Source organism: Panthera pardus, unplaced genomic scaffold (assembly GCF_024362965.1).
Source record: "Panthera pardus isolate Hobbes unplaced genomic scaffold, ASM2436296v1 HiC_scaffold_2, whole genome shotgun sequence".
Taxonomy (NCBI): Eukaryota; Metazoa; Chordata; class Mammalia; order Carnivora; family Felidae; genus Panthera; species Panthera pardus.
In genome coordinates this window covers 44,046,239-44,058,776 of record NW_026526765.1, presented here as the reverse complement: position 1 = coordinate 44,058,776, position 12,538 = coordinate 44,046,239, and the positions used below count along the sequence as shown (strand labels likewise).

At 45.3% G+C, this 12,538-nt stretch overlaps 1 protein-coding gene across 2 annotated transcripts in view; it reads left to right on the top strand.

Annotated features, from left to right (window-relative positions):
• GLRA1 (glycine receptor alpha 1) overlaps nucleotides 1-12,538 on the top strand; it is an 83,814-nt gene that overhangs the window by 35,075 nt on the left and 36,201 nt on the right. For both annotated transcript variants that reach the window (XM_019464481.2, XM_019464480.2), the window contains exon 3: nucleotides 4,978-5,045. In XM_019464481.2, the coding sequence (XP_019320026.1) occupies nucleotides 4,978-5,045 (68 nt within the window). The remainder of the gene's footprint in view (nucleotides 1-4,977; nucleotides 5,046-12,538) is intronic.

Sequence of the window (12,538 nt, the reverse complement as noted above, 5' to 3'; positions counted from 1 at the left end):
TTCCTAAAACATGTGAATTCAAACAAAACATGTTTGCAAGCCAGATACGCTTGGGGGGGGGGGGGGGGGGGGCAGGGGAGGGGGGTGTGCAATTTACAAATCCTCACCAAACTGATCTGGAAAGCTTCTTTTAACTCTCAGAGTCCTCTGAGATCTTAACGTCTGTTACAAGAGGAAACCAGCTCCCTTTGTCCATGGATGCCCTGGGAAGTTGTGGCCATCTCAAACTACTGAACAGAGTTCCGCAGGTGTGGTCCTTAAGGGGTTCCCTGTGCATGCCCGCCTTCCTCCCGGTACCCCTGCTGAAATCTTATTTCGAGGACCAACTGCCAGCCTCCTAATCAATTCTTGATTCCAAATGCCCTTCCGCACTGTTCCTTTTGGCTCAAGTGCAAGACCAAACAAGGGATGTGACAGCTGATAACAGCTTCCTAATATTTGCTCACTTCGCTCGCCATTCTCCAAGTACCCTTCTCACAGTGCTCTGCAAGTGGGGTTGGTTGTTTGGGGCCCACCTCCCACTCCTGTTTACCGTGAGGCTCCCCTGGCACCTTCTCTGAGGTCATACCTTCCAGCGTCATTTAGCATGACCTTGCCTCCCTCAGGGACAGGTAAGTCAGGACCAAGGTCGTGGCCACAGGGTCTGGGCCCAAGCCCTTCACCAGGGTCACAATTTCAAACGCCCAGGGGGATCAGGTATGGCACATGAGTAAAGCAGGATGGGGAGAAGGAAAGAAAACCAGTTAGCACAAGTTCACCTAAGAGCAGCCATTTCTCAGGTCCTAACAGTAGCTGCCAGGTAGGATTGCAGGCCCTGGGCAGCGGGCCTTCCAAGAGAAGACTTGAGGCTGGAGTTTGCTGTCAAATTGTCCAAGTTGGCAGCTAAATCACATCTTTTAGGAATACCATTGGCCAAACGGAATACATTACAGACCTGACCACCAGGTTGCCTCCGTCGCCGCTGGTGGTTTTCGGGAATTCCAGCCCAGCATGCCCCCTGGTGGGCTCTCTTGGAACTCCATCCTGAGTGCCCTGGGGTAGCTCTCCTAAGGAGGAAAGCGTGTGTTGGACGTGTATGCATCCAGAGTACAGGTGTTAGCTTTCCTCTATGCATAGCACTGTACGTGGCACGTAGATGGCCCTCGATAAAACTTTCAAAAATGAATGAATGAACTAAAATATATGCTAAGGCTTAGAGCATCCCAAGGGATGCTGTCAAGACTTTAACTCAGCTACGTTTACTCAATTCTTTGTCTAATGCTAGCAATTTATTTGTGTATTCATTCATTTATTTACTTATTTGCCTATCAATGGACATTTTTTTTGAATTTTTTTTAACGTTTATTTATTTTTGAGACAGAGAGAGACAGAGCATGAATGGGGGAGAGTCAGAGAGAGGGAGACACAGATTCCGAAACAGGCTCCAGGCTCTGAGCTGTCGGCACAGAGCCCAACACCAGGCTCAAACTCACGGGCCACAAGATCATGACCTGAGCCAAAGTCGGCCGCTTAACCAACTGAGCCACCCAGGCACCCCTATCAATGGACATTTTTTAAGGAGTAAAATTTCACACAGACTATAAAACTATTGAATCAGCTGAGAACAAACTGAGGGGTGATGGGGGGGAGGGGAAAGTGGGTGATGGGCATTGAGGAGGGCACCTGTTGGGATGAGCACTGGGTGTTGTATGGAAACCAATTTGACAATAGATTATATTAAAAAAAAAATTACTGAATCAAGCAGGGCCCTTCTCCTCCCCAGTCTGAGAACCTTACTTTGAATATCTGGGCCCCAAATCTACAGGACTAGAAAATGCTTTAGACTTTTTCCAAACCTGCAGTGTCTCTCCCCCCTTCAGTCTCCTCCAAGTTGGGCTCTGAGCAAGGTACATCCTTCCAGAACACCCCTCTCCCCACCTCCCCTTCCCAAGAACTAGGAGGCAAGATTTCTCCACTCTCCCTTGTGGTGAGAGCTGAAACATTGGCATGAAGTGTCCCCTGCCCCCGAGCCCCATGGTCCCTTCACACTCCCACTCAGGCACAAAGAAGATTCCCCACAGCCCCATACAAACTGCAGAGCTCCTGAAAAGGCCACGTAGATAAGGCCCCTGTGACCCTAACACAAGAGGAAGAGGCCTGCATTGTTTGAAAACTGCACAGAGTGATTAATCACTCAGCAGTTTCCTTCAAGCACCAGAAATTTTGCCTGCTCCTGAATCTCCTGAAGGCAGGGGTGGCTGGGAACAGCAGGCTGAGTCTGCAGAACACCGTGGCAATGCAAAGCGTTATATGGAAGTACAGAGCACTAATATCGGAATCCAGTCCTCCCACTACCGACCCGATAGCGTGACCCGGAGAAAATCACTTGACATGTCTGGGCCTCTGTTTCTGCATCTGTAAAATGATCCAGTAGGACCTAGGCCTTTCCAGCTCTGATGTTCTGTATCTTCTCTAAGACTCTGTGTAGGATAATGGCTCCCAGGATCAGGGGCACAGCCTAATACAAACACATACACAAAAGCAAAATTAAACTTTAATATTTAATGAAATATATACATTATCCTGCTGCCAAAGGCAGCCAGATCGTAATTTTCTCAAGGATAATTTAATTTCAGATTTATATCAATGAACCGCACCTCCCCCATGGGGTCCCTTCGGCTGGTACCCTCTCACACACATAAATCAGGATCTAATTTGTATGGGAGTCACAGCACCACACACTTGCACGGCCTGGGTGGGGGCTCTGGGTGTGTCATTTCAAGGCATGGGCAGTAACTTTTGGGGGCATCTTAATGGTATGAGACTGAATGAAAAGAAAAGCCCGGTCTGAGTCTAAATGAGGACCAAAAAAAAAAAAAAAAAAAAATTAATGGGTCTTCGTTGAAGTGGTAGTGACAAGGAGGCAGGCTTCCTCTCAGCATAAGGGAAATTTTTTAGCAGACAGAAGTACCCAACTATGGAAAGGGCTGCTCAAGACAAAATGAGTTCCCCAGTACTGGAAGTGTTCAAGTGCTCAGCCTTGAAAGGGTAGCTGGTGCCACCATAGCAATGGTTCCTAACCTTGGCTGTACATGGGAATCACCCAAGTTAGCTTGTTAAACAAGAGTGTCTGGGCTAATCTCCAGGGATTTGGGTTCACTGGATCTGGAGTCGGGCTGAGGAATCTGCAGTTTAACCAGTTCCCCAGGTGATTCTACTGCAGACAGCAGGCTGGGAAGGAATTGATTAGGTGACCTTTAAGAAACCTTCCAGGCCTGAAATCCTGTAACCTTGTCATTCAAATGGAGAGCTTCCTTAAAGGAATTCCAAACCAAACAAGCTCAGAGTGTCTACCCAGGTCAAGAGCTACTGTCCCAGACTGATGGGGAAATTGTTACCCAGAAACAGGAAAAGGCATGCCTAAATAAAGTAGCCAGTGCGTATTGGAGCTTTATCGAAAACCCAGGAGACTGGCACTCCCTTGGAGGGAAAACCTGGATTCCCACAAGACTGAGTCCCTTCCTACACACCGAGATTTCTGAAAAGAAGGAAACTTTGGCTGAGTTTGGGCAAAATGTTTGGGCTACTTTTTAAAGAGGGACAGAAGGGAGGGGGTAACAGAGGACACAAGGATTGTCTGCTTCCTTCTTTCCACAATCAGAAAACTTGGATTTGACCCCTGGCTCCACCACTTGCTGGCTAAATAAACCCAAGGAAGTTTATTAAAACTCTCTGCTCCACAGCAGGGATGATAAATTTTTTCCGGCTCCCACAGGACCTCATGGGGATCAAAAAGAAAGCAGACCTGAAAAAAATTCAAAGATTGCACATTGCAATCTTCACGTGAAGGATTATGAGTTCTCATCCAAGTATTACCATTTTCAAGGTCAGCTCAAGGTTTATCACCTTCCTGAAGTCTTTCCTAATGACTTGCTCCCCAGCACCTCTCTCATACCTAGACCCCTATTGCTTATGGCAATCTTAACCCATAGTCTCACATTCCTCTCTGGTTATTTTATACTGGTCCCCTTGTCAGCTCATGTGGAAGCCCAGTGCTTAAAATCCTGGATTCTGACACTCTGTAACCTTAAGCATGCCCCTTCCTTTCCTTGAACCTCTTTCCTCCAAGTATAGCGAGCCACCAGGTTTGGAATTAGATAAATCTGAACTCAAACCCTGGCTCCACCATTTACTAGCTGTGTGGTCATGAACAAATAACCTCTCTAAGCCTCTGTTTCCTCATCTGCAAAATGGAGGTAATAACCATGTCTTCTTACGGAGTTGTCAAGAGGATGTAATGAGACAATATCAGTAACACTCTTAACACAGCAGCGAACCCTGTAATGCTCAGTAAATGGTAACTGCTACAATTAATACTATAAAATGAAGAGATTGGGCTTCAACTGGACAGAGGTCCCCTAACAATGAGATCCCAAAGAGCAAATATCTCGCCATTTTGTCCTATCCTTTTCAGTAGAATTCAAAAGCTTGCCTAGCAAGTATTTAACAAAGACTTATGGACTTCCCTGGAGGTTCCCTCCGGATTCCTCAGCTGGTAATTCCCATCAACGCCCTTTCAGGCAATCATTCTTGGTTCATAAGTTCAAGGCGAGGAACTTGCTGTTCCTGGCGATTCCCAAGATGGCCTCCAAATGTTGTAGCCGTAAATGCATTTCAGCCACAAATTAGAAGACAGCCGATGGGGTTTGGGGAAGGGATTTCAACCATATGGCAGGATGATGAATCATCCTGTGTTAATGAAAGTACATCTCAGCTCAGCCTCTGGTGTTCTGTACCTGGTGCTCACTTGGGGACCAGGGAATCTGGCATAGCAATGTAGCTGGTAGTCCCAGCTGCTCAGGGGTGGGGTGGAGGGCAAGCAAGGGTCTCCACCACCAAGAGGGATCCATCCCTGGAGTCAGTGTCCCAACAATGTGTCCTATCCTGTGGGTTTCTTCCTGACCATGGAGCTAAGCAGCAATCTTTCTTGATTGGCAGGTCCCCCGGTGAATGTGAGCTGCAACATTTTCATCAACAGCTTCGGCTCCATTGCTGAGACAACCATGGTGAGTGAGTCAGAATACAGGCTGCTATTTCCCGCTGGGGGGTGTATCTCTTCCAGAAATATGTCATCCTCTGCGTTGCGCTTCCCCGAGGAGGCGGGGAATCTGGTGGGGTTTGGGGTTTTTTTGGTTTTTTGTTTTTTTCAGATCTCTAGTGTATATCAGACTTGGACATTTTTACTGTCCTATTCAATGTTTTGGGTGAAGACATGCATCTGAAAATGGTCAAAGAGCCGGCAAGGCTAGAACATGCCAAACACCCAGGATCACAGGAACAACATTATAGCAACAGGCTGAAGTTTTAGATGAAAAGAAAATATAAAGAGCTGCTTATAAGTTTACAGCTCAACTGTACAATAGCAGAAGACAGCTTATAGAAGCTGCAGTGGGTATACTGGGTTGATCTACTCATCTCTCTGCTTTTGTGTGTCTTTCAAAATTCACATGGTAACAAGTTTAGAATAAGTCAACTATAATGGGGTGCCTGGGTGGTTCAGTGGTGTTAAGTGTCCAGCTCTTGATTTCTGCTCAGTTCATAATCTCACAGTTCATAGGTTCGAGCCCCACATCGGGCTCTGCATTGACAGCTGCGGAGGGAATCCCGGCTTGGGATTCTCTCTCTCCCTCTCTCTCTCTGCCCCTCCTCCTTGTGCACACTCTAGCACATGTGCGCTCTCTCTCTCTCTCTCTCTCTCTCTCAAACTAAATAAATAAACAAAAATAAAATAAAACAAAATGAAATAAACCAGCTATACTGGAAAAAAAGACTAGAGGGGAAAATACCAAAATGTTAAGAGCAATTATCCCTGGATTGCAGATTTATGGATAATTTTCAATTTTCTTCTTTCAGTATTTCCCTACTTTCTGAATTTCTGCAAGGAGCAAACATTACATTTGTGATTATAAATAAATGCAGTGATGCTTTAAAAAATTTTTTCTCAATCCTTGGGGAAAAAAATCAATTGCACTTGTTTTGAAAGGAGTGATCTAACTCATGAGAAAAGAATTAAAGCAGCCTGAAGAGTCCTCTCTTTAGGAGCAGACTGAGAGCAGCCAGCCAATCACCAAGTCCTATAGACAGATGTTACTGCCAGGAAATCCTCTCAGCCACCCATTTCTGGACATCCCCATCCCCCTAGTCTCATTCAGGCTTCCATGGGGCTTGCTCACATTACTGCAAAAGAGTTTTAACTCTCATCCTGCCCTACGCCCATCCTTCTTTCTCACACACTGGCCCTTCTAAGACCACAGATTTGACCACACCACTGCCCTACTTCCACACCTCCCCTGTGGCTCCCCCCGGCTTCAGCATTAAGCCCCCTTCCCTTGCTGACTGCTATTCTCCTTTAAGTCTATACTTGAATTACCTGCAGAGGCAGACTTCACATTCTTAACACGGGTGTGCATGTGCAAGTTCACATGTGTGCTTGACCCAAGGCTACATTGAGTTCTTTCCACCCATTCTCGTGACACGTTGACAGTCCCCATACTAGCCCTTACCACTCACGCGTACCACCATTAAGAGTCTGCTTATTCGTCCCTGTTCTCCCTGTAACGCAAGTTATTCCGGGCTGGAAGATTGTCTCGTTTCCTGTGGTAACCTCAGCAGCTGGCACAGTGATTTAATAACGGGTACTCAATAACTTTTCAAAATAAATAAACCAACTCAAATATATTGTCAGTTGATTGACACAGTGATTCAGTCCTAAACATTTAGAGAGATTAGATCTAATCTTTCAGTCCCAGACTGGCAAAAATCACTGAGCTCTATAGATCATGGAGCAAATGGTCCAAAATCTGTCCTTTTGTAAAGAGGCCTGTCTTCATAGGATCACGGAGACCCTGCCCACATCCAAAGGACGAATGATCAAACTCCTTAAAATTGATAGGCGTCTTACCTCCAAATGGAGATGATCCCACCTGTTGACTAGGAACAAATCCAGCTGCTTTTCACTGGGTATCCAGGTCAAAAAGCCAGGTTTTCCCACACTTTGAATGGATGTCTTAAGAGCGCCTAAGGAGCCCCCCTGCTTTTCTTCTTGTCCTTCCCAAATCAGAAGATCATTGACATTTGCATTATTCAGTCTTTGTGTGGTGAGTATTGACACTTCTGCTCTTCTTCTGGAATAGTAAATAGTTATCAGATCAAGTCAGGGACCACCTAGCTATGTAAAGAACTTGGTTATTTGAGGACAGGTATACATATCTGCTCTCTACCCCCACCCCAACTTGTTTCTATATGATGGCCACAGATCTTGACACAGATTCCTAACGGAAGAGCAGTCTGCCTTTATTTTGTGTGGTGGTTAAAAGCCAGACTCCAGTGCCACATAGACCCAGGCTCATTCACTATATGTGAGGAGCTGATTTGTTTCATGTCTTTAAGCTTCAGTTTCCCCGTCTGTAAAATCCCAGTGGTGACTAACATACTGACTTCCTTGAGACATCATGGGTGGAAATTATGTGCAAGAGAGTGTTTAGCACAGTAAAGAGTTTTTGTAAGTGTTTTTCATGTTTCCCATGATAATGCTGATGGTGATGGTGATGATAATGGAGACCCCAAAGCTATCACTGATTAGCTATACGATCTTGAGCCTCAGTTTCCCCCTCCCCATGTCTCCTGTCCACCTTTCCAGACTTCACTCCTGCTGCAATTGGCCCTCTACAGAGACAGTGTAACAATTAGGACACAGCCCTCCATGGCCAGACCAAACCTGAGGTTCAGCTCTGTGACCTCGGGCAGAGTAGCCTGAGTCAGCCTTCCCATCTGTAGAGTGGGGTACCATCCGCCTTGTGACGTGTTATGAGGACTAAGAGACAAAGCATAGAAAATGCTAAGCACAGTGCTTGACACAAAGTACACACAATGAATGTCTGCCATTACTCTTAAACACTCCTCCTAATTTTGAACACATTTCACACTCACTCTCTCTTGTTACATTCCTTCACTAAATACTTGGTCCTGCAACCACTCTCTATACAGTAGACATGGTGGACACTATGTCTCCCAATTTGCAGCTGAGGAAACAGATTTGGGGGCATCACATCACAGAACCAGTGAGCTCCCAGGCAGGGATTAAGATCAGTTCTCGAAAGCCAGAGAAGGTGTCTGCTGTGCATCAAACCACCACAACATCAAAGGGCCAAGACATAGGAAATGGAGGGACCACAGACCCACACAGCACGCTTATGCAACCACCTAAGTGTCGTCAAACGTCGAAATCCAACCTCTTTTAAGTCAGCTATTGTTGAAAGTGCCAAATTAAAAGAGGTGGGATTTCTATGTTTGACAACACTTAGGTGGTTGCATGGAAACCAATTTGACAAGAAATTTCATATTTTAAAAAAATAGTAAAATAAAATAAAATAAAGAAATCCAGCCTCTTATGGTGCCAGGCTCAGTATGCCTCAGGAGGGAACAGTCAATAATGAAAATCGAGATAACCAACAAGGGAGGCCCTGGGGGCCATGGTCCCCTGGGGTGGAGATACATAATCTCTAGACAAAGAATGAGAAACTGGCAATGATGTGCCTCTTTGGGAGTGTTCCACAGGGGACAGAGTTTACTCCTTAGTAATTAACGTTAATCTAAAAGAGGAGTTACCATTTTCAGCTTGTACATTCCACAATACTGTGATTTTCCCCCCACTGGGTCCTTAATTATCTGTATGTGTTTAATTTACTTTGCAGATGAATTAGGAAAAACAAAACATAATACCTCAGAACTAGAAAAAAACCTTAAGAAATTGTCTAAGACAGGCCTTCATTTTACAGAGAGGGGATCTGATGGCTAGAGTGAGGACATCACTTGAGCAAGGTCACACAGCATGGAGCAGGTGGGACAGAAACCCAGGTCTAATGCTGTTTGCAGTAGCCAAGCCCTCCCCTCCCTCGCAACTTCTTTCTAATGTAGATCCCACCAACCAAACCCTTTGGACCACTTTCCCATTCAAGCCTCTCTCCTTGTCACTCAAAATATGTTTGCAGAGCAAGACTGGACCCATATTAACACAATAACAAGAGCAACAACCATGTCTAAATGCTACTATGTGCCAGGCAGTGTGCAGAGCACTTTTGCCAATATCATCTCATTCAGACCTCACAAAAGCCTCTGTGAGGCAGGAAATGTAATCCCCATTTTACAGATAAGTAAGCCAAGGCTCAGAAACATTAAGTCACTTGCATAAAGTCACACAGCAGATCAGTGGCAGAGGTGGAATTTGAACTGAGATCTGTCTCACCCCAAAGGCTGTCTTCTCCTGAGCCAAATATAAATATTTAATCCCTGGATGTTTGGAATTACCCAGCCCTTGCTTGTTTCCTCTCATCATAAGGAAATCAGAGATGAAAGGGAACTTCACTGAATAGACAGGCCCAAGGCCCCAGACTTCCAGCCCAGTACTCTGCCTCACCAAAAGCACACAGAGCTGACTGTGCTTCCTGGGCTCATGGTAATATGAGCATAGTCCCCATGCCAGAAACTTTCCAGCCTGTGTTTGTTCTCCAAGAGCAGCGGGAGTGCATAGCAGCTCTATAAACAGCTGGAGTCCCCAGGCCTGACTGTCTGCCTCCCAGGGCCTGGCTTTATTCACTGGAGCTAGCAGACCTGAGAGCAGAGAGAGGCAGCCAGGAAAGCAACAGGGGTCTCTATCCATTCCCGACGAGGGGAGGGCTGAAGTTGCCAGCCCTTCATCTGACCTTTCCAGGCAGTTTCATTGAGTCTACACAGAAAACGAAGGTAGAGATTGGAACAGGAATGGGAAAGAGAGAAGAGGGAGAGGGGTCCTGAACTAAACAGCCCCTTTGACAAGCCATGAAAGAAAGATCTGGAACTAGAACCCAGAGGGATCCATCCAGCTTGTCTGGACACATGTAAGTCCCTATACTGCAGCATCTATGTGTCCGTGTAGTATTTACACACATGTGTATATTGTGGGATTGTGCATTTGTGCAGATGTACAAAGAGGCATGTGTAAATGTGTATGCTAGCTTACAGAAAATGAAACAGGGAACATCAAAGAGAAATGTGTATGACCAAGCACAGATACGAACATAAGTCTGTTTCTGTGGTGATAAATGTACATGTAAATAAGTGTGGATGTGCACATATCTGTGTGCACACATATATGTAAAAGTACTTAAGAGTGAACACACATGAAGTATATTATCTTCAGCTATGCAATTATATATGGATATCTATGAATATATGAGCACATATTTAAGTACAAATCAGCATCTGAGTGAGCACATTTATGTGTGTATGTATGTACACATGAATATGTGTATGTACAATTACATGTGAATAAGTGAAAGAGAATTTAAATGTGTATCGGTATGTGAGTATGTCCATACACATACATGCGCAGGTACACGTGTGAGTGTGTATATGTGGGGACACATGGATAGCTGGAATTCATGTAGAATATATGTAAACAAACGTGAGAGAGAGAAGAGTGTATGGGTGTGTGTGTGTGTGTGTGTGTGTGTGTGTGTATGAGTATGTGTGTCTGTGTGTATGTGTATTGACACCGTCTGGGCACGAATCCCAGTGTTTCCATTATTAGGACATGTGCTCCAGGCTCTCTTGCCAAGTCTTGGGCTGGCCTGGCATAGAGACAGGCACACTGTGTCCATGACCCCCAGTGACTGGTGAAAGTCTATCCAACTCTAGTCTACAAGTTTGGTCTCCTTTGTAGATATTAAGGAGCAATGGACAGAGTCCTGAACCAGAAATCAAGAGACCAGGAGTTGAGTTCTAGCTCTGCCACAATTTAATGCCACTCAGACTCAGTCCCCTCTAGGTATCTGGCTTTAAGAATGGTGTGTAGGAACACATGAGTAATAGGTATGAAAGCCTTCTATGAATGCTACAGAAATACAAAGGATTATTAACTATTTTTTTAAATTTACTTATTTATTGAGAGAGAGAGAGAGAGAGAGAGAGAAAGCAGGTGAAGGGCAGAGAAAGAGGAAGGGAGGGAATCCCAAGCAGGCTCAAAGCTGTCAGTGCAGAGCCAGTCACAGGGCTAGATCCCACAAACCGTGTGATCATGACCTGAGCTAAAACCAAGAGTCAGACATCTAACCGACTGAGCCACCCAGGCACCCCTAAAGGATTGTTAACTATTGAACCAATCAACCAAGGACTCCAATACATAAGCCTAAGGAAACACCTTCTTAGGTTTATTTCTTCTGTTCCCTATTTTATTCATTTATTCTTTCCACCTCCGTTATTAACCACATCCTATACATGCTGAATATGGCATTAAGCTCTAGGAATAGAGTTCTGTTTTACTCATATTAGGCTAGGCTTTCCTGCAACAACAAACAATCCCCCAAATCTCAATATCTTCAAACAACAAAGATTGATTTATCACTCATCTAAAGTCTGCTATGGATATTTGTGAATATATGAGCGCATACTTAAGTATAAATCAGTATAAAGCAGATGTGGGAGACTCTCTAAGACCACTGCCCTCCATGTGGTGGCCAAGCGTTGCATTTCCACATCAATGTGTGATTTCACACTTGCCATGCAAGGGAAAAAGTCACCGAAGGCTTGAACACCGGCAAGTCGATGCTTTCCTCCCAGAAGTGACACAGACCACTTCCGCTCATATCTCACTATCCAAAGAAAGTCATGTGGCCCTGCCTGAAGAAAAGCATAATCCCCACCGCCCCCCCCCCCGACCCCATAGGTCTCTGCTTTCTCTATGGAGACAGTGAACAACAAAACCAAAGGTAACAACACAGTGTGATGAGTGAGATCACAGAGGTTTGCACAGGATACTATGGGATATAGCAAATAATGACCACCGATAGCAATATTAGCCCTCACTTACTCACACGTCTTATGTGTGGGGTGCTGTGAAAATGCCGCTGTGTGATTCTGAGCAGTTTTTCTAAAGAGGAAATCTGATCGTGGTACTCTCTCTGTTAACACCTTCCAGCAGAGAATGATGTCATGGAATGACCCAAAGGTTGGGAGGTGGGGGGAGAGGTTAAAAAAAACTCATGTATCCAGCAGTGCTAAAAGAGGGGGCAAGTCAAGTAAGAAAAGACAACAGCGTCTGATGGGTTTGGCGATGGTGGATGGGGAAGGGGAGGGTGTGTGAAATTCGGGAATGTGATATCAGGGGCATGAAGAAAGCAGAAGACAAAGTGGAACAAAGACAGTAGGAAGACAGTTCTTCCAATGAAGAGGTGAGGTGGCAGTGACTCTCACGTATTGACTGCTTTACTGAAAACCAGGCATCTGCGGTTGGCAACTTATGGGGATTAGTTCATGTAATCCAACCATCCCATTTCATAGATGAGGAAACTAAAGCTCAGAGGGGCTTAATTCACCCAAGCTTTTCCAACCAATAAATACCCTTGCTGGTTACTATCCCCAGGCTGCCTGACCTCTGGAGCCCTGATCTTGGCCATGTTCATCTGCTCAGCACTGGGCAGGAGGAAAGGTGGTGGAGCCAAGGAGACAATGGGCCATGGGTCTC